The following is a 21,750-nucleotide window of genomic DNA, read 5'->3' as shown; positions in this document are numbered from 1 at the left end:
GTTTGGCAGGACCTGAGGACAAGGTAGACTGAGGCGGCCTCCCTTCCTCAGGGAGCAGCTGGTGGGGGCAGACCTGGGGGAGACCGAATCTGCCTGACTCCCCATCTCAGTGCGGAAGGTGAATACTAGAAGTGGACTCCTGACAGTGAGGGCTACATTCTCGCTTCTTCCACGGAAGGCCACTGAGAATAAAGCCGCCATTTCCCAGGCTTCCTTGCAGAGGGAAGACCAATGATATGTGAGCAGGTGGGTCACGTGGCAGCCTCTCGGGACTTTTTAGAGAGATGTTCTTGCGCTGGTTTCCCACCTCATCGCTTTCTCCCTCCGCTGCCTGGAATATGATTGATAGATTCTGTGAATCCTGTAGGAGGGGTTTGGAAGAAGCCAACTGCCCCCTGCTTAGGACTTTGGGGCGCGGAGCTGCTCTGCCCGTGCTGACAGCCCCCGCCATCCTTTTATGTGAGAAACAAGCTTCCCTCTGGTTTGAGCCACTGCTTAGTGTTTTTGCTCTTACAGCAGAACCTCATCTTAAATAATGATAGAGCTAAGGGAGGAAGTAAGTCTGGACAGGGAAGCAGGTCCCAGCTGGTGATAAATCGCAGAGCCTGAGGGATCTATGGGGAACCAAAGGCTGAGGACAGAGGGGAGGAGGAAGAGAGCTGGGGCGGCCAGTGACCAGAAGATCATCCGGTCTGGAGGCTTTTCAGACCAGCCTGGGGACCAGCTCAGAAACGGCGCAGCTCTGTGGGGGCGGGGCTGCAGCCGACTTGAAGGGAGTAATCAAGGAGAAGCGGCCATGCCCCCTGCCTCTCACCCACTCTTCCCTCCTGCTCTGTTTGAGCTGGGGCAGATTTTCACCATTAACCGATTTTGGAGTTTTCTTTTCTACCTAAGAGTGGACATTCTGATTGCTGATCTCAGACTGAATAGTCACTTAAGTGATCACAAGCCCTGGAGGAGATCAGAGGGAACAACCGAGGCGAGGAACCCAGCAGCGTCATCCTCTTGAGGCAGAGAAGATCTGCACCCTCTAAAACCCTTCCACCCCTATTCACTCATTCAGCCACCACACAGATCTACTAAAGTGCCAGGAACTGTCTAGGCATTGAGGGCAGGACAGTATATAAAGCACCAAAGATTTCTGCCCTCCTGGAGCTTCCATGCTAATAAAGGAGACAGATGCTACACAGAATAAATAAGAAAAATATGAAGTATGTTATGAAGTGGTCAGTGAAAAGGAAATAAAGCTCAGAAAGGAAATAGGAAGTCAGGGGTTAAATTCCAGTTAGGGCAGCTAGGAAAGGCCTTATTAAAAGGCAGCATTTATGTAAAGATTATTTTAAATCTTAGAGGGACACAGTGGAGAGAAAATATAGTTGTGGATTGCTGATGTCATGGGTATTAATTTACCAACATGTGTGTGCCTGCCTATGCGTGTTCATGTGTGATGGACTTGGGAAGTGTTTCCACAGTCCAATGGACCAGGGTGAGGTGTCTAGGATGGAGACCGAGTGTGAACCAGTCTGAGCCCAGCCCCAGACTGCGAGTTGGGCCAAGAATGGGGCCAAGTGCCACCAGCTCTGGGCAGCATCAGTGACACCTCCTCCCAGGCTGGCACTATCTGAGAAGGAGGATGGGCCCCAGAGATTGCTGAGTCTCCTGTGTCTGGCCCTGCGGTATCAAGAGCTGGGGACAGTGCAGGGGAACCACGGCTCCACGGCTCCCCCCTTGCCCACCCGCCACCTCTGCCACTTTCCGCTCTCCACAGGCAGATGAGCCTGCTCTGATGAGGATTTTTCCAGGCTGGGCTGGTGGGCTGACCCGGCAGTGGCCATGAAGTCAGGGCAGGGACTATTCCAGGGGCGATGAGGCGTGTCCCTGGGCCCCCATGGCTGGGGTCAGGGAGCAGCTTTTCCAGGAGCAGGTGGAGGTAGGGATTGGGGAGGTCGCCGGTGCCCCCAGCCCACATCCTGTTTTTGGAATGGGCCCCACCATGTGCTTTCCTTTGGACTTGATCCAGGCTAGTGTCTCCCCACCCAGGCCCAATCCCTAGGGAACCCCAGCACTCCCGAGCATTAACCTAGGGTTTTTCCAGACAGGGCTGGGCCAGAGCCAGTGTGGGTGAAGGACACATTTCCCACCCCTTCTTGAAATCGGGCCAGGGATCCCCATCAGCACATGGAAAACCAGACAGGCCCCCATGGCCGGAGAGGAGAGAAAGTGTCACCAAAGAGGTGAGTCCTGGCATGGCTGCCGCCAGCCCCACACAAAGCCCTGGGGACTGCCAGACCCTGGGAAGTCCAGGCAGGCTGGAACCGGGACAGTTCCACCATGAGCTTCAGAATGTGGGCTCCAAACCAGTGAGGCTGGGTGTGAGGCCAGGACCCTCTCTTTCTTGCTGCGTGACTGTGCCTTAGACCCTCTGAGTCTCAGCTTCCCATCCTTGTCAGGAGGATGACATGAGCTAATTCTTATGATGAGTGGGGCCTGGGGCCCAACCCAGAGCAACTGCACAGACGAAGGAGGAGAACGGTGTGGGTCCAGACTCCTGGAAAGGCAGAGAGGACAAATGAGCACTTAACCTGGGAGTGTCTCCTCCCTGGCCGCTCAGGTCACCCTTGGTCATCCTAACTGCCCTTCTCTATAGGACAGCTTCTCCAGCTACCTAGAGCAGTAGAAGATGACTCAGTTCAGAGCCTTGTGAGGGAAAAAGAAACCTTTCTATTTACTTTTCATATTATAAAATGACATGCTCATTACAGTAAATCTGGAAGTTACAGAAAAGCAGGAAGGAAGCAAAAGCTTTTATTCAAGTCCCAAGGCCAGACACCCTTGATACCCTAATGTTTTTCCAAAAGGGAAATTTTTCTGGGCTTGGGTTTTTTTTGTTTGTTTGTTTTCTGTGACATGGTTGGGACCTCAGCATTAAGACGCAGAGCTGGAAGGGAACTTAGGGACCAGCTGGCCCAGGCTTCTTAGCTGACAAGCCAGGAGACTCTGGCCCAGAAGAACTAAGTGACTTGTAATGTCAGAGCTTGAAGGAGAGTTAGCAGGTGTCTGCTGCTGCTTAAAATACCAGTGCTACTAACACCAGCATCAAACCCTGCGCCAGCCCTGAAGACTGCCTTCAGCGGGGACAGTCACTTGATAGTGGATCTAGGCCTTCCAGTTAGGAGAGTCTGTTGGAGATGGGCTTCCTTCAACAGGGATGTAGCTCTGGGTAACCCCTTTCCTCATTTCCAGTTGGGGACTCAGCCCTGGGATGGGGGTGGGGGTGGGGGGGATGAGGGGATAGGAAGGGAGGGCTGGCAGAGTCCAGCAAGGGGCGTGGCCCTGGGTCTGTTCCCAGGGGTGGAGTCAGTCAACAGGGTCACCCTGTCCCTTTAAGAGAAGGGGGAGCACTAGCCCCTCTCAGCCATCCTGTCTTGTCATCCATCCTGGCCAAATCCAAAAGGGAAAATGAAAGAGGGACCTGAAGGAACAGGTCCCAACCATCTCCCAAGGTTCTTCACTCGGCTTTAACATCCCAGCACCAGCTGCAGGGTGAGTGGTTACAGGTGAGGGTCTGGGGGCCTGTGGGACCTGTGACTGGGTTGTCGGGGAGTCTCTCGGGAGATACGAGAAGCTGGAATCAGAGGGACACCAGGGAGGAGATGCGAGGAGGTGGGCCAGCATTCCCACCTCACAGATGGTAGGGGACACCTAGGACAATGGATCCTGATGGAAGTGGGGTTCCTTACCTTTGTGTCCACTCCCCAATTCTGAGAGGAGTTCACTGCAGTTTAAAAAAAAAAAAAAGGAGGGAGGCAAGAGAAATGGTGAGTGAGGAAAGAAGAAGGTGAATCCTTCTGGGTCTGCTAGCTCCACTTCACCCAGAAGTACCAAATTGGGTTGGAGCCTTGCGTTCAGGGCACCATTCTTGCCCACAGAAAGCATCCTGGAGCACACGAGGGCGCTGCTGGGTTTCTGCTTCCACACAGGTAGTCAGGGGCCGGCAGGGCTCATTTCCGAGGTCCTTTCCCTCCAACCTGGACTCGGAGGAGCACAGGATCCAACCCAGCAGCCCCATGGGTGTCTGACCAAAGCACCGAGGTGGAGCTCCTCCCCAGCGCCCAAAGTTGAGACTCACCTGAGCCCCCCTAAGCTAAGCCCTTTGTTCCCTGAAAGCCCCGGCTAAAGCCAGGTCTGGCTGACCCCCTGGCTCACCTCGAAGTTAGAGGCGGTCCAGCTGATCCCACCCCGATGGGCGCGGAGGGCTGGGTCCCTGATCCTTCGGTCTCTGACTGCCCGCCCCGCGTCCATCTCCAGCGCCATGGGGGAGTGGGCGTTCCTCGGCTCGCTGCTGGACGCGGTGCAGCTGCAGTCGCCGCTCGTGGGCCGCCTGTGGCTGGTGGTCATGCTGATCTTCCGCATCCTGGTGCTGGCCACGGTGGGCGGCGCCGTGTTCGAGGACGAGCAGGAGGAGTTTGTGTGCAACACGCTGCAGCCAGGCTGTCGCCAGACCTGCTACGACCGCGCCTTCCCCGTCTCCCACTACCGCTTCTGGCTCTTCCACATCCTGCTGCTGTCGGCGCCCCCGGTGCTCTTCGTCATCTACTCGGTGCACCGGGCCAGCAAGGAGCCGGGCGGCGCGGACGGCGGGGCGGGGGCCCCGGGGCGCCCGGGGGACCGCCGCGCGCGCCGCTGCTACCTGCTGAGCGTGGCGCTGCGCCTGCTGGCCGAACTGGCCTTCCTGGCGGGCCAGACGCTGCTCTACGGCTTCCGCGTGGCCCCGCACTTCGTGTGCGCAGGTCCCCCGTGCCCGCACACCGTGGACTGCTTTGTGAGCCGGCCCACCGAGAAGACCGTCTTCGTGGTCTTCTACTTCGCGGTCGGGCTGCTCTCGGCGCTGCTCAGCGTGGCCGAGCTGGGCCACCTGCTCTGGAAGGGCCGCCCGCGCGCCGGCCGCTGTCGCCAGGCCGCCGAGCGCGACAACCGCTGCAACCGCGCGCAGGAGGAGGCGCAGCAGCTGCTCCAGCCGCCGCCCGCCCTGCCCATGCGGCGCCCGGGCACCGACCCCTACGCCCCGCCCGCTTATGCGCACGGGGCGCCGGCCGGTGACAGCGAGGGCGGCAGTGGCCGCAGCAAGGCGTCGCTGGCCACCATCCGTCAGGACCTGGCCATCTAGAGCTGCCTGGGGCGGGAGGTGAGGCCAGAGGCCGGACCCCACCTCCCCGGAGCGAGAAGTGTCTCCTCACCCACTGTTGGCAGGATCTCCTGCCAGCAGATGACACGCAGGGCACATGGCAGCACCCACGCTTCCCAGCGGAGCTAGGGACATCGAATCAACTAAGGCCTGTCCTTGGTGCCCTGATCCAGGGGGAAAGGAAGGAGGCCAGGGAGGCTGAGAGAGGGTGGACCAGAGGAGGGCAGAGTCAGTGGAGAGTGGAGGTTCTGAAGGAGCCCTGAGTGTTGTACTGGCAAGGAAAACAGCTGTGATACCAGCATCCCCGGGAGCCTCTCCTTGTTCAGACTGAGGTGTGGCCTCTGCTGAGGCTCTTTGTGTACATGCACACACACGTGTACACACATTCGGTGTGAGCATAGGTGCCCTCTCATGTGTAAAACCTGTGTAAGCACTTTGTGTGTGTGCATGCATGCATATATATCCTGTGTGAGCTCTGGATGTGTACATGTGTGCATATGCACATGTCCATCTTGTGCAGGCTCTCTGCACACACGTGTGCCTATCCCGTGTGCGTTCTGCATCTGTGCGTGCAACAGTGTGCCCTATGTGAGTTGTGTGTGTGATCTGTGACGTGCCCTGTGTGGGTGGCCAGGATCCAGGGCAAGCAGCAGCCATGGAGTCTCCTCCCTTCCTCAGGAAGATCTCCCCTCCTGATCGAGCCCATGCAGGAGGGGCGCTGGAGGGGAGGCAGTCCTTCACCCTGGGCAGGCCTCAGTCCAGGCACCATATGCACTCTCAACCTTGTGACCTGGGCAAGGTGGCCGGGCCCTTCTTCCATGAAGACAGAGTGGGGCTGGGGCTGGGGTCAGAGGGCAGGACTTTTTTCTAGCTTCCTCCTCCTCACCCTGCTGCTGTTACCCCAGTCCATAAACATCCTCCTGGCCCTGAATTTTCTTCCTTCATTTCTTCCCTCACCCCCACCCTCTGGAAATACAAGGAACTGTCTACAGGGTTGCCTCCTGTTCATTCCTGTCTCTCCTCTGCCCCCATCAGCTTCCTCCATCACCACCCCCGTGGGGATGCTCTCCATAAGCAGCCAGCACCTAAGTGAAGGGCTTCTCTAGTGGCTCAGAGGGTAAAGAGTCTGCCTGGAATGCAGGAGACCTGGGTTCAATCCCCGGTCAGGAAGATCTCCTGGAGAAGAGAATGGCAACCCACTCCAGTATTCTTGCCTGGAGAATCCCATGGACAGAGGAGTCTGGCAGGCTGCAGTCCCTGGGGTTGCAAAGAGTCAGACACTACTGAGCAGCTAATACACACACACACACACACACACCCCCTAAGTGAAAAATCCAGGGGTCTCCATCTAACCACACCTCTGGGAATTCACCAGACTCTGCTGAGCAGGCTGCCAGGGCCCCACTCTGCACAGTTTTCTTCTACATCCCTGGTCATTCCCTCTCTGTCCTCCATTCCTTCATGCCTCTGCCTCAGCTTTCCTGCCTGGACTGCACACAAGCAGAGGGGAGAGTCTTTCTAAACAGGTCCCCTTGCTTACTATTTGGGGCTCCCGAGTCCTCAGGGTAAGTCAAGCACCTGAACGAGGCTTCTGAATCCCCCATGTCTAGCCCTGTTTCATCAGGTCTTCTGAATCCCCTTCAACTCAGCTCCTCCAAAGCTTCCATGCTCCAAACCGGTCTAAACTTTCTGTTCCTACCAAGTATGGTACCCAGATTGGCTTCTAAATATTTCAACTTGCTCTTCCTTTGCCTGGAGCAGCCTCCCTCTCTGCCACCCCTCCCCTTCCTCTAGCTAACTCCTGTCTACCTTTTGGTCTCACTTGGGAAGAAAATGGATGTCTTCCTGGACAGATAGACTAACCCCACAAAACCAGAGCTAAGGCCCCAAGGCAGCACTTCTCTTGGATGCATAGCTCTCTCCTCCTCTCAGGCCCACAGTAGGTGCTTGGTAAACTTGTTCTGGGGGGCTTCCCAGGTGGCGCTAATGGTAGAGAACTGGCCTGCCAATGCAGGAGACATAAGAGACGTGGGATTGACCCCTGGATCGAGAAGATCCCCTGGAGGAAGGCATGGCAACCTACTTCAGTATTCTTGCCTGGAGAATCCCATGGAAAGGGGAGCCTGGTGGGCTACAGTCCATAGGGTTGCACAGAGTCAGACACGACTGACGTGACTTAGCATGCATGCACACAAACTTGTGTTGGAGGTGTTCTCCAGGCCCAAGCACTTATCCACGCTCACAGAGTGTGCTGCCGCCATCTCTCCGCCCAGGGTGAGTTCTGTGTCCGCCTCCCAGACCCTTCCGCACAGACTCAGACATGAATGTCCAACTGTTTCCCACGTATATTCATTCAACAGATATTTTTGAGCACATACTATATGCCAGGCACTGTTCTACAGAAAGAGGATGTGAGCCATCTATGTCATTCCAAGTTTTCCATTAGTCACATTACAAAATGAAAGGGAACAGGTGACATTCATTTTCGTAATATATTTTGTTTAACCCAATAATCTAAAATATTATTTCAAACACATCATCAGTATAAAAAAGATTATCGCGGAGATGCTTTACATGTTTCATTTTGTACTAAGTCTGGTGTGTGTTCTGCGCTTGAAACCCTTCTCAATTTGGACCACCCACATATCTCAGATTCAGCTGTCCTCTGTGACAAGTGGCTGCTCTATTAGCAGATCCACATGCAAAACTTGCCATCAAAGCTTACATTCTGGTGGAGAAGGCAGACAATAAACATAGACTGTACTACCAGCCAGTGTAAGTCAAGAGAGAGCGCATGACACCCCTGAGGAGTGTTGGGGAGAGGAACCAGCAGCGGTCTAGCCAGAAGTCTCTCCAGGAAGAGCATTCCCGTTGGAGGAAACGGCAAGAGCAAAGGTCCTGAGGCAGGAGTAAGCTGAAAGTGTTGGAGGCCCGAGAAGAGACTAGTGTGGCAGGAGTGGTATGAGGGGGGCAGAGGGGGTCACCAGTAACTCAGATGGCATCTCAACCTCCTTAGCTCTCGCCTCCATTGCTGGGGCCCCCAGCCACCCCGGCCACCTCCATCTGCTGTTGCCATAGCCTGTCCCCTGCCTGCCTTCCACATCCCGTCAAGCATCTGATCCTCTCGTTTTTCCACCTATGCATTTCCTCCCCTCGTCACCTGTTTAGAAGCTACCCAAGATCAGCTGTCACCGATGGCCTGGTGTATGCCCTCCCTCAGCCTCTGCTCCGGCCCCTGTGATTCTAATCTGAACACCACTCACCGGATTCAAACCCTTCACTGCCGGCGCCCTCAGGATCCAGTCCCACTCCTGAACTAGCCTTGTCCTGATTCTGTCCCAGCCTCTACCCCCTCACCTCTTTATTTTAAATTTATTTTTTTAATGGCAGGATAATCGCTTTACAGGATGGCATTGGTTCCTGCCAAACATCAGCATGAATCAGCCACAGGTATATATGTGTCCTCACCCTCTTGACCCTCCCTCCCACCTTCCTCCCCATTCCACCCCTCTGGGTTGTTACAGAGCCCAGAGCTCAGTTTGAGTTCCCTGAGTCATTCAGCAAACTCCCATTCCCTCTCTGTTTTACATGGTAGTTAAGTTTCCATGTTACTCTCTCCGTATATCCCACCCTCTCCTTCCTCTTCCCCCCAGTTGTGTCGGTTGCTGCCCTGCAAATAATTTCATTGGTAGCATCCTCTTAGATTCCATAGATATGTGTTAATACATGATATTTGTTTTTCTCTTCACTGTATATAATAGGCTCTAGTCTCATCCACCTCATTAGAACTGGTTCAAATGAGTTCCTTTTTATCAGCCTCACCTCTTTTACCACTTCAACCAAAGCCCAAAATGGTTAAAACACAGAGCTGGGGATAATGTCTGAGCCCAGAAGCTTTTTATTACCTCTGCATCCCACCTAGCTAACTCATCCCCTTAGAGATTTCGGTGGAGCAGGGGGGGCAATCTCTTTCAGGAAGCTGTCTAAGCCCTGCTCCAGGCCTGGTTAAATGTCTGAGTCTTGCATTCCCGAAGGCAAAGCACATGTCAGCCATTGATGACCAAACTCCACAGCAGTGGTTCTCAACTGGGGGCGATTTTGCCTCCTAGGGGACATTCGGCAATGTCTGGAGACATTGATGTCACCTCATGACAAATAATTCCCAGTGTAAAGTGTCACGCGTGCTGTGGATGAAAACATGTACGGTGACGCGCTGTGAGCCATCCAGAGCGTCCTCAGGCCCCAGAGGGTCCCAGAAGCAAAATTACTCTTCCAAGGTGGGCGTTCTGTATGTGTGGGGGTCACTGACTTAGTCATCACAAGGAGGAGGATCCTACTGGAATTTGGTGAGCAGGGGCTAGGAATGCCAGTGTCCCCCCACAATAAAGAATTGTCACACACACGTTTAGAATGTCCCACTGACATTTACATAGTGAAAAACCTCTTTATAATAACCTGAGCCCCGAAACCTGACTCTGTTTTACATACAAAATATTAAGGGTTTAGTTTGGGATTGTTGTTTCTTTTTTTCACATGGTGGTATTATTCGTTATCTGTTTTTATTTCAACTTACACCCATACTCTTTAACTTTCCTGGGCTTCCTGTACAGAATAACTTCTGACCTTCTTTTAGATCCAAATATGTGTTAAAAATAGAAGCAAACGTAGGACTGTGTCCTATTGTCTGGTGATTGTGCCTGTGCATTGACACATTGAAATTCACAGTTCAGGTCAGTTCAGTTCAGTTGCTCAGTCACGTCCAACTCTGCGACCCCATGGACTGGGGCACACCAGGCTTCCCTATCCATCACCAACTCCAGGAGCTTTCCTTTACAGGACAGTGAGACAGTATGGTGATTTTTTTAAAGCACGTGTTTGGTATGTTATATTAAATTTCTGTCTAGTTCATAAAGAAACCTGATGAGAAGTATTAGAAAATATTTGCTAGAGGAAAAGAACGCCAACCGAGGCCAGACTGTGACATAAGTGAGAAGCTGGCGCCACCTGATGGCTGAAGTAGAAATGGCAGGTGTATCCCCACACAACAGACTCTTCCCACACAGGCATTTCATCCTGCAGGGGCGCCTGCTAACCCTCCCCAAACACAGCTTCTACTGCCAGCTCCCAAGACCTCCCCCAGGCCTCGGTGCTTGGCACTTCTTCAAGGGCTTCAGAGAGCCAGGGAAGAGCTCTGGCTGAAAGGTGGGAGCCTATACTGTTGTTCACTTAAGTCCTGTCTGACTCCGTGACCCCAAGGGCTGCAGCATGCCAGGCTTCCCTGTCCTTCACTATCTCCAGGTTTGCTCAAATTCATGTCCATTGAGTCAGCGATGCCATCCAGCCATCTCATCCTCTGTTGCCTCCTTCTCCTCCTATCTTCAATCTTTCCCAGCATCAGGGTTTTTTCCACCGAGTTGGCTCTTTGCATCAGGTGGCCAAAGTAATGGAGCTTCCGCTTCAGCATCAGTCCTTCCAATGAATATTCAAGATTGATTTCTTTTAGGATTGATTGGTTTGATCTCCCAGTCCAAGGGACTCTCAAGAATCTTCTCCAGCACCACAGTTTGAAAGCATCAGTTCTTCAGTGTTCAGCCTTCTTTACGGCCCAAATCTCACGTCTGTGCATGACTCCTGGAAAAAACCATAGCTTTGACTACACAGACCTTTGTCCACAAAATGATGTCTCTGCTTTTCAATACAGTCTAGTTTTGTCATACTTTTCTTCCAAGAAGCAATTGTCTTTTCATTTCATGGCTGCAGTCACTGTCCGGAGTGATTTTGGAGCCCAATAAAATCAAATCTGTTTCCATTTTTTTCCCCATCTATTTGCCATGAAGTGATAGGAGCTCTTACTACTGTTCCCTGATTTGCCGCTTACTTGTTGGGTGACCCTGGGCAAGGGCACTGCCCCCTCTGGACCTTGATGTGCAGGGTGAGGGGGTTAAAACTGGCTTCTACGGGCCCTCAAGGCCTGTGACACTCCATTCTCTCAATCAGGAGCATCCAAGCACCCCTGTCACCTGCCTGTCCCCTGTGCCTCCTGCCCACAGAGGCGACGCTAGGGATGGGACAGGGACAGTTCTTCCTAGAGGTGGAAGAACAGGTGGGCCGGCCTCCCGGGTTCCATCCCAATCCTGAGTTCTTAGCTTGCAGTGAGCGAGCCCCTGACCCAAGTACCCGGGCCAACTGCCACTCTTGCTGTGAAGGTCATCAGTGGTCACTAAAGGTAGAATTCTGCCACTAAATGACTGACTCAAGCTCTAGCTTCCCCAGGGCTAGGGACTCTCAGAGAGCTCAAGTGGCTTTCTCTCTTGGGCTGGGGACTCCCTGAAGGCTGAGGCAGGTCTCTCCCTCTCCCTCGCCCCTCTCCACATGGGCCCCTGACAGGCTGTAAGGCCCCTAGACCAAGGGCTTGCTAAGGGCAGGCCTGTCTCCTTCCAGTGTCTCCAAAACTCTGAGCACAGCAAGGCAGGCCCCAAAGGCAGCTCGGGCCCCAGTCCCTGCCCGGACACGCAGAGAAGGCGGCGAGGCAGCGAGGCTCTGAGGCACGTGTAGAATAAATATAACTTTATTCTTTATCCAGTAGATCTCAGTGGCAAGTCCAACAGTAACAGGTGCACCAGCGGGCTCTGGGGGGGATGAGACCCCCAACCCCGGGGCAAGGAGGGCAGGGCAGAGCCAGCTCCCCTGGCCCAGGGGAGCAGGGGTGATGTGAGGGGACCCCCTGTAGGCCCGTCCTGCGGGGCAAGGAGGGGGCACGTGTGTGGGGTGGGGGGCAGGCCAGGGAAATGGAGGAACTCAGGCCATGTGTCTGTCGGCCTGTCTGTCCACTGTGTGTGTGTGTGGGTGTGTGTGTCTGGGGGCCCTGTGGGTGGTGCTGGTGGCCGTGAGACTGGAGGGCAGGGGAGCTCGGACCCCCCGGCCAGCCCCTTCACGGGGAGGGGAGCGCTGGAGGGCCTCGATGACATGGGCTCTGATGGGGAAGCGGCTACGCCGAGGACGCAGGGCAGAGAGACGCACGCCTGGATGTCCTGAGGCCCCGGCGCTCTGCCCCTAGCCCCACCTTGGGGGTGAGCCGCTCCTACCAAGGGCTGCCGGGAAACGGTCCTTGCCCAGTGGTTAGGCAGAGAGGGAGGAGAGGGCAGGCCTTGGAAAGTTACTACTTCACAGTTTTAAAGAGAAAACTGAGGAGGAAATGGCTGGGGAGGGGGCCGTGGGGGGCACAGGGACTTGGAGAGAGAGAGGGGAAGCCCCTTTCGAGCCGCTCCCCTCCCCCAGGGCCCACCCCTCCCTTCCAGCTCTGAATCCAGCTCCCCCCAATACACAGCACACTTCAGTATAAATGTGCTTAAAATGAAAATTCTTATTTAAAAAAATCAAAACCAGAAAAAAAATTAAAATAAAAACAAAACCAGCGAGAATTAATACCTGGGGGTTGGTATGGCAAAGTATGTACAGGGGATTCCCCCACCCCTGGCCCACCCCCTCTGTCACCAACCGAGGCAGGGGGGGTTCCCCAACCGGGGGGCAATGGCTTGTGAGTTCTGAGGATGGGGGAGCCAGGTCCTGGCATTTGCTGGTGATGAAGATGTGGCGAGGTGGGCAGAAGGGTGTCTTGATGAACACGAAGCCCCCAGGCCCCATCCCGAGGCCCGGGGCCAGGGGTCCTCACTCAGTCCACGGCCACGCCCCTGCCGTCAGCCCAGGCTCCAGGAGCGGGCAGTCCATCGCAGGCCCGGGCCTCTGTCCGAAGAGTCGCCGCCACCTCCTCCCTCCAGTCCCCCGGGCAAGGGAGGACAGGTGGGGCGCAGGGCTGGCGGGGGTCACATGGTTGGTAGAAAGGCAGAGAAAGCCAGGGCACGGGGTGAGGGCTGTGTCCACGGGGCAAGGGTAGTCACGGGGAGTGGGTGGCCGGGCTGCTTCTGTTTGAGCTGGGGCTGAGGCTGGGGCTACAGCTGCCGGGCGGGGGAGCCAGGCCGCCCCCGTCCCGCCCCCCACCCCCCGCTTGTCCGCTCAGAGTGTCCAGGCCCTCTGAGTTCTCCAGCATTTCCTGGATGAGAGGTGGCATGGAGCCCGGGATCTCCATCTTCAGCGTGATCACCCGCTCAGCCCCTGCAGGAAAGGAGGGACAGATGTCAGTGTACCCACCCCGCTCCTCTGGCCCTGCACACATGGGTGGCCCCAGGAGGGGGCGTGTCAGGGATAGGAGGATCCACACTACCAGTATCAGCTCCCACCACACACCGAACCCAGTGCTGTTTTCTGACATAAGCCAGCTCTCCTAAGACCCCACAGCTGAAGGGCAGCAGGGAAAAGTGGCTCCCAACTCAGGCTCTGGGGTCACTGGACTTGATGCCAGGCCCTTCCTACGTGCTGCTGCCTGTCCTACTGATATCTCAAGACAACTCTGTAAACGTTATCCCTGCTCTGCAGATGGGTAACTGAGGCTCAGAGCCGTTCTGTGACCGGCTCAAGGACACACAGCGGTCTGGTTCCAGAGCCATGCCCTGAACTAGCATGCCAGGTGACACCGCCACCTGGGGGCTGACAGGCAGGGAGGTCACCTGGGCACGGTGGGGTCCAGGTGAGTGGGGCATCACATGGGCACAAAGATGCGGGGTGCCGGCTCAGATGCAGGAGCCCTGACTCTGGACATGGATAGCAGACACACAGGGAGAGAGCCTCACCCTTAGCGCTGATGCTTCGCAGGTCTGTGATCTTCATCAGCATCTTGGGGAACATGTGTGGGCGGCTGGGCCTCCGTTTCCGCACATAGACCTTCAGTGCCTCAAGCAGCGGCTCCTGCAGCATGTCCACCCTCTCTGGCTGCTCCAGGTCCTGCCGGTCTGAGGAAGCAGAGAAGCCGGCTCAGTCCGGGGAGGAACACAGCTGCGGGCCCCACCGTGATCACCAGGGGGCGCACGTGTCCAGGCCGTGGGCAGAGCATCTCTGCTCCCCAGGCCTCCCCACACAGAGAGGTCCTAAAAGGCTCTCCAATGCAAGCAAAGAGCGGCTGGGGACAAAGGTGTCCCAAAGCTCGCCCTGAGAGCCCAGTTCATGGAGGTCACACCCCTGAACACAAGCAGTGCCATCTTAAGTAGAGGCAGGTCTCCCACTCCTGCCGGTTATTCTGGACACCAGCCCAACATGGCAGAACTCATAACAATAAAATAATAACAGCAGTCAACATTTACTGGGTCTTACTCTGGGCACACTGTGCCTTATTTATTACCTCCTAATCCTCCCATCAACTTTATGAGGTGGAGACCATTACTGCCCCCATTTTACAGAAATGGAGGCTCAAAGAAGTCCAACAACCTGCTGAAGGTCACATGTTGGTCAAGATTTGAACCTGGGTGGTCTGACCTCCAAGTCCTCAATCTTAAGCCCCCTGGAGGGAGCGCTGCCTAGAAATAGGGAACCAGAGCTCAGGTCTCCATTCCTGTTCCATTGCCCTGTGGCCACAGACTAGACGCTGCTCCGCTGGGACTCAGCTTCCCGTCTGACAGGTGCCTTTCTGATCAAATGATCCCCCAGTTTCTCCCTGGGAGAGGCTCTGCGAGCCGCACCACCACCCCTGGGCCTGGCCCCCAGAGCCAGGCCCCTGCCCACCTCCACAAATGAGGCAGATGGCACTGAGCAGCCCAGTCTCAGCATCATCCATCTCCAGGGGCAGCAGCTGGTTGGCGAAGGCGAAGACCAGGTCCGTGAGCGGGCCAAAGCCAGCGTTGTGCATCTGGGTCCGGTTCAGGGTCAGCCCGTCCGAGAAAGTCATTGTGTCCTGCTCGGGCGTGTACCGCGTGCAGATCCGCAGGATCTGGGTGCAGAGGGTTCTCGAGTTCAGGAACTCACATCCACCAGCACTTCCGGCACCAGCATCCCCCCAGGACCACCTGGCTGGCAGCCAGACCACTGCTGTCCTACAGAACCTTCTGTGCAACACAGTAGCCACCAGTCACACTGTGACCGCTGGGCACTTGAAACACGCTGAGTGCAACTGAGAAACTGAATTTAATTTTAATTAATTTCAATTTAAAACAGCCATACACGGCCAGCGGCTACTGTATTAGACAGTGCAGATCTCAGCATCCTGCCTCCACACGGAGAATTAAGAGGGAAACAAAGCATTTCCAGGAAGGCCGAGACCAAAGCGGATTTTGGTCTGTGGTTCCCAGGGCTGGGTACAGAACAAGAGCTCAGTAAATGTACACCATCTTCAGCTCTCTCAAACTCTGACCCTGCCTCTTCCATCTCCCCTCCACCAGGAAGAACAGCCTGGTCACTCCCCAGGTTCCCGACCTTGGAGGTGGCCGAGAGGGAACAGGAGGGCTGAGGAAGACAGGGAGGACGATCCTCCCTCCAGCCTTGGATTTGACAGTCTCATCCACCCCCATCCTGCCTCAAGTCCAGCCCACCCTCTGGCCCCACCAAATGCCTTGCAGGCCCCTGAATCCCACTGGTCCCAAACCAGCAAGCCTCACATACCGCACACACCTCTAGAGGCTACCTCCTCTGGGGTTCGTCCCTAGGGCCCAGCAGTGTGGCTCTCTGTCTTGCAAGGAGGGGACAGCCCTCCCCCATCTGCAGCCAGCACTTATCACAGTTTTGCAACCTCTGTTTACCTATCTGTTGCCTCCACCAATGGAAGATTCTCTAGAGGGGACAGCGGTGTGTTCACCTCTGTTCTGACACCAGTTCAAGGCCTGGTCACACAGGGTCCCAGGTGAACCTTTACTAGACTGAACAGATGGGAAGATGGGTGGTTGGACGGAAGCATCGAATGAAAGACGGGCTGAGGGTGGATGGACGTGACTAGAGGTGAATGGGTGCACACCCAGGTGCTGAGTGTGGCTAAGCAGACAGGCAGACACGCGGGGGAAGGAAGGGTGGCTGTTTGGGTGGGTGGGCCTTTGGACAGGTCGACTCCAGATGGATTTTTAGGAAGGTGGTTATTTCAGTGGCAGGACATCCTCCAAGAACACAGGGGGCAGTGCCCAGGTGTGCAAGGTGCAGACCCTCACCAGGATGTCCAGGCAGGCAGCCTTAAGGAGGGTGATCTGGTCCGCAATGGTGAGAGTGGTGAAGCCGGGCAGCTGCTTGGCGAACTCCACAGTCTTAATGATGCACTTGGTGGAGAGTTCACTGAACTTGTCCCAGAGGTCAATGTCCAGAGAGACACGCTGTTCTGAGCTGTTGTTCTGGGAGGATGGGGGCGGGGGAGGAGAGTGAGGGCCTTCCCCAGGGGGCACCCTTCTGGGCCTGGCTCTACCTGCCCCCCCCCCCACGCAGGCCTGCCCTCTACCAGCCTTCACTTCCTGAGAGGCGGCGAAGGGGAGGACAAGGCAGCCCAAGCAGGAGTACGGAGGGGCAGGCCTGGAAGAAGCAGGGGTGCCCCTGGGGGGCTGTACCCAAGTGTATTTGCCCAGCTGGGGGGAGGGGCAGGCCTGCCAGCAGAAGGGGTATGAGGTTGGGGCGGGGAGCGGGCCATACCGTAGTGTATTTGCCCAGTTGGCAGAGAGCAGGGAAGGTCTCCTGATGCGCTTTGCGCACCTTCTCGATGAGCTCCCCCACCTCTGGTGTCAACGTGTAGCTCTCAGAGCACTCGGGCTTGGGCACCTCCTTCTTCTTCTTGTTCCGGTCATTTCTCACAGCTGTGGAGGGCCCAGGCCGCTCAGTGAGAGGGCAGGCGGGGTCAGTGGTCCATCCCCCCAGCCGTCCATCCCCAGCCCAAGCTCCTCCCACCAGACTGAGAGCTGTCCCCGCGGAGGCCACCGGGTGCAGTCAGGCACGCACACCAAAGTGCACACACACGTGAGTGCAGACAGGCGGGACATCCACACAGAGTTGGTCCCTTGGCCCCCCCTGCAGTGCCCACCCGGCCTACATGCCGAGGCCTGCCCCAGGGCCTGTGACCACAGCATGCATGCCCCAGACCAGCTCGCTCTCCCGATGTCTACTCCAGCTCACTCTCCAGGGTGAAAGCCACCCGGCAGTGGTCGGATGGGCTCAGAGCAGCTCCCTGGGCGGGCAGACACGGAGTAGGGCTCCCCAGCCTGAGAGTGGGGGGCCGGGTGGGAGAATCTCTCGGCCCATTAGCCGGGGGAGCTGACAAATCACCAGGGGCGCTGAGCCGCACACACCACTCGGCTTTAAAGAAGCGATGGGGTCGTTACCAGCCGATTATCCCAGACACACAATCACTCACAGGGCCAGTGGTGGCGGCTGCTGACGCTGAAGGAAGAGAGGGTGGGGGGTGGGGGACCCAGGGAGGGGGTAGCAGGGTGGGGGGGAGCTGGCATAATTTGGAGATCACTCATGTCGATTCTGCAAATTCAATAAAGTGCAAGGGAGAGAAGGGAGCGGGAGAGGGAGAGAGGGGGGATAATTTGGGAAGAGAAAATTGCAGCTGTGACAAGACGTTTATCATTCGGAAGCTTTAATTCTATTGAAATGGCAGCTGCTCAGCTCCGGGGCACGGAGCAGCCAGAGAGGAGAAGGAGGAGGGGAAGGGGGAGTTGGCGGTGAGAGGGAGAGGGGGCCCCACCCTGGTCCCCCTGCCATGAAAAGCTCTGGGATCAGAAGGTGGCAGAAGCAAAGGAGGAGGAGGTGCTGGGCCCTGCAGGGAAGGGTCCCAGGCCTGTAGGTCCCAAGTTGTCATCCGCTCTGCAGTGTGGAGCCGCCACTTCCTACGCTACAGAACACAGCCCTTTCCTCCCGAGGCAGGAGGTGGCCGGGTACTTCAGGGTCCCTCCACTCCTGTCCCCCCACCATGTCCCCTCCCCACTTCCTTCTTCTACTGCCCTGCCCACAAAGGGCTAGAGGGTCCTGCAGCCCCCTCCCCCACCCCAGCCCCCAAGGCTCAGGCTCCATGGCAACGGCCACGCAGACAAGGAGGCGTCTGTCAGCGTCATTTATCTCTGACATCATCAATCACCGGTCACCACGGCAACACCCATGATTCAACACAAGAGGGTCTCCCTGTCCAGCCCTCCTTCTCTCCCTCCATTGGGCCTCAGCTGAGCCCAAACTGGAAACCCCCATTCCTCTGGGACTGGAGAAGTCCCAATTCGCTCTTCCAACTCCAGGTCCCAGGCTCCACCAGACAAAGGCTCTTAGATCCCTGTGCCTGCAGCAACCCCCAACACACGCACACAAACACCCAGCAGCACCCGTCCTCAGATGCACGATCGGCGGGGGGACTCAGGGATGCTTCTGAGCACTGCCCCAAAGCCAGTCAGAGCCTGGAAGCAAGCTGGCAGGAGCAGACACGTGCATCCATGTGAGCGAGCACACGCAGCCCGCCTCACACGAACAGGAAGGGCTGTCCGCACATGGACACAGATGGTGAGACAGACAGGTCCGTGCAGCTACACAGGAACTGTCCTCACCCGCGAGCCAGGGCACCGCATCATGGCAAGGCCCGTTCACACCCACACATTCACCCACATGCCCCTGCTCCTCTGGCTTTAGGGGCCAGGAGCTCACGCCCTGCCCGGTGCACGGCGCGGCCCCGTCAGTGGCACTCACACTCCTTGGACATGCCCACTTCGAAGCACTTCTGCAGCCGGCAGTACTGGCAACGGTTCCGGGTCACCTTGTTGATGATGCAGTTCTTGTCCCGGTGACACGTGTACACCATGTTCTTCTGGATGCTGCGGCGGAAGAAGCCCTGGGTACAGAGAGCAGGGAGGCAGGTCAGCCACATCCACAGTCAAGCAGTGCTGGCCCATAGCCTCAGTCTGAGGGCCGAGAGTCAGGCGATTGCTGCCCCCAAGCCTTTGGCCATCCCCTACCTGAGAAGGCCAGATAAGACGGAGAGAAGGGTCCGCCTACAAGGACGCTCCAGGAAGAATCTGAGTATCTGCTGCCTCCACACTAGGGTGGGGAGGGGCTTCCCCCACCCTGCACACATAGACCTGGCTTCCCCGCTCCAGGGGAAGGGGACCTCAGGCTGCTTGTGGGTCAGGAAAAGGGGCAGATGGGGCTAGATGGGAGAGAGACAGAGCTCTAGAACCCACATCCCTGGGCTGGGAGTGCAAGAAAAGAAGACAAGCAGGAGGGGCCAGAGAGATGCACACAGGCTGGTCTGGCCTGACAGGTGGAGACATGAGTGCTTAAGGGCAAGGCAGCAAGACACACGTCCACTAACCAGGCAGATGAGCACAGATCACGGGGCGATGAAGCTGGTCAGAGGCTGCCCAGGTGGGCTAACAGAGACAGGCAGACAACTGACTGGGGCAGACCACGGACTGGTCTGGACAGGACAGGCAGACACAGAGAGTCCGAGGCCTTGGGCTTTTTGCCCTTGACCTCTGCCCCACACCTGGTGGCCACCCCACACTGAGGGGAGCCCAGGGCCCAAGCCCCGAAGCTGTGCAGCTTCTGATTCCCAATACCTGGGGAAGAAACAGGTATACTCAAGCCCTGGGGAGAGGAAGCGGGAAGGCCAGGCCCACAGCTTCCGGAAAGGTGGCAGTCCCTTCTGCACCCTGGAGCCTAACGTGGGCATGTGGAAATCCAGCCAGACGCTGGGGAGTCCTAGCCCGGGCACCTGAAGGAGAGGCCAAGGCAAGGCGCCTGCTCCCGACGGCCGCCTGCCAGGCTGCCATGGCGAGGTGCGGGCAGGCCACCGGGGGCAGGCCTCCTGGGTCCCCAGCCAAGAGCCAGTCGGCAGCCAGTTCACCATGGCAACGCAGGCAGCGGGAGCAGAGCGGGTGTGAGCCCTGCCAGCTGGAGGATGGAGATGCTGGGGGAAAGAGTCAGGGCTGGAGGAGGACCTCCGGTTTGGGGGACCCCTGCTCAGCTATGGTGAAGAGGTTCTGCTGAAGGCTTCCTCTCCTCCAAGGCTGCTGCCACCTTCTGCACAGAAGTTAGAGCAGCAGCTTGAGGGACACCCCCACCCCCACCGCTACCGGTACAGTCCCCAGACCCGGCGGTGGGAACATCCCACTTATCTAAACAGGACTGTCCTTCCCCACAACCCCCTGAACTCACCTTGCAGCCCTCACAGGCGCTGACCCCATAGTGGTAGCCTGAGGATTTGTCTTGACAGACAAAGCAAGGCTTGTAGATGCGGGGGAGGGGAGGCGGTGAGGGGGGGCTGGGCACGATCTCTTCGGAACTGCTGCTCTGGGTCTCGATGGCTAGAGAGAGGAGAAGGGTGGTTAGAGACCCAGGCCACCACCCTCAGCACAGCACGGCGCCCACCTGGCCTCCAGGTCTCGCCCAGGAGCCTCTCCCAGCTGCCCCAGGGCTGCCAGATGTCAAATCCTGGGGCAGGGGCAGGGAGAGCTGGCACTCCCCAGCCAGACTGCCAGTGACACCTCCAGCACCCCATCAGTCCTGCCTCCTTCCCCAGGACCCCAACTTCAAAACCAGAAACATCACATAATAAACCATCAGATTCGTATGTGGATGTGCCTATACTGGGTGGGTGCCAGGTGTTAGGTGTCAGCCTGGGTCTACAGCTCTGGACCCGGGGTGCCCGGTCCCACCTCCCCCAAGTGAGGAAGGGGTTAAGGCCTGAAGGAGGGAGGGACAAGGACACAAGCTGGGGGCAGAGGAAACTGGGGTCAACAGGATATTCAAAGTTGGCCACTCCCCCACCCCCTCTGCTTCCTCTCCCCCCACCACCCCCACTACCAGCAGTGACAGCCCCTCCTCCGCCCAAGCAATCCCCTGGCCAGGGATCCAAGGCAGGCTGCAGAGTCACAAATGCTGGGGCGCAACAGGCAGGGACTCCCTCAGAGAAGCAGAGGGACCCCGTGGAGACAGGGGGAAGAGTCCCTGTGGGCCCCGGAAGCCCATGGCTCTGAGCGCACCCTGGCTGGGGGGAAAAGCATGACAAAGGGGGTCTGTTTCCATCAATGCTCTGTCTGTCTGGCCATAGAGTCCATAGTATGTCCGGGTTACTGCCCCCCTCCCCTCCTGTTATTCAGCTCCAAGAGGGCAGCCAGGAGGATGACCCCGCCAGCAGGGGCAGCCCCCACTAGCGAAATCCTCCCCAGTGCCTGGTCCCATGCCCATCACCCCAGGCAGAACAGGACCGGACTAGGTGGGGGCTGTCTGTGCCCAAAGCAAGGGCAGCTGCTGGGTGCACTGTACTGCATGAGAACTGTGACCCGGTCACCCCCAGATTCCCAAGGGGCCACCCAGCAGCCTCCTGAGGCCTTTGCCAAGTCCACTGCTCCAGGGCCAAGGATGCCTCCCTGAGTAGATAGATCCCTGCCTCCTCCCACACCCCAGACTCCAATCTAGCCTCACCCCAAGACCCAGCACACGAGGTTCTGGAATTCAGAGGGGCCCAGAGTTCCTGCCCAAGCACCTCACAGCATTTCACAGCAGCTCGTGTGGCCCCCAAACCCAAGCACAGAGAAAAGCAGCACTCAGATGAAGGGCTGGCTAGCTGCAGGCTACCACCCTCCCCCCTTACCTGCAGACACAACTAGAGACTGCCAGGCGGTTGATGACAGGGAACCAGGCCAACAACCTTGGCAAGGCTTTCCCGGCTCTTAGCTGGGCCCGGGCACCACTTCCCTGGTCAGCCCAGCTGACCAGCACTGCTG

The 21,750-nt window shown here is 57.1% G+C and overlaps 2 protein-coding genes across 6 annotated transcripts in view; one reads left to right on the top strand and one right to left on the bottom strand.

The window, feature by feature from the left end:
• The first annotated feature begins 3,321 nt into the window (after positions 1-3,321).
• GJD3 (gap junction protein delta 3) lies at positions 3,322-10,901 on the top strand. Its single transcript, XM_070479428.1, has 2 exons — positions 3,322-3,543; positions 4,309-10,901. The coding sequence occupies exon 2, from the start codon at positions 4,313-4,315 to the stop codon at positions 5,165-5,167; it is 855 nt and encodes a 284-aa protein (XP_070335529.1). The 5' UTR covers positions 3,322-3,543; positions 4,309-4,312; the 3' UTR covers positions 5,168-10,901.
• Positions 10,902-11,737: 836 nt separating this feature from the next.
• Positions 11,738-21,750, bottom strand: part of RARA (retinoic acid receptor alpha) — a 43,804-nt gene continuing 33,791 nt past the window's right edge. For all 5 annotated transcript variants that reach the window (XM_020890105.2, XM_020890104.2, XM_020890107.2 and 2 more), the window contains 7 exons: positions 20,180-20,328; positions 18,713-18,854; positions 16,676-16,836; positions 16,207-16,383; positions 14,798-15,002; positions 13,873-14,031; positions 11,738-13,297 (listed from right to left, as the gene is read on the bottom strand). In XM_020890105.2, coding sequence (XP_020745764.1) covers positions 13,080-13,297; positions 13,873-14,031; positions 14,798-15,002; positions 16,207-16,383; positions 16,676-16,836; positions 18,713-18,854; positions 20,180-20,328 — 1,211 coding nt within the window. In that variant the 3' untranslated portion in view covers positions 11,738-13,079. The remainder of the gene's footprint in view (positions 13,298-13,872; positions 14,032-14,797; positions 15,003-16,206; positions 16,384-16,675; positions 16,837-18,712; positions 18,855-20,179; positions 20,329-21,750) is intronic.

This window comes from Odocoileus virginianus, chromosome 17, assembly GCF_023699985.2.
Source record: "Odocoileus virginianus isolate 20LAN1187 ecotype Illinois chromosome 17, Ovbor_1.2, whole genome shotgun sequence".
In the NCBI taxonomy this organism is placed as follows: Eukaryota; Metazoa; Chordata; class Mammalia; order Artiodactyla; family Cervidae; genus Odocoileus; species Odocoileus virginianus.
The sequence above is the reverse complement of the archived record's forward strand: the minus strand, read 5'-3'. Positions and strand labels throughout refer to the sequence as shown.

Coding starts and splice junctions, on each gene's coding strand:
- GJD3 (XM_070479428.1), top strand. CDS start 4,313: ATGGGGGAGTGGGCGTTCCTCGGCTCGCTGCTGGACGCGGTGCAGCTG.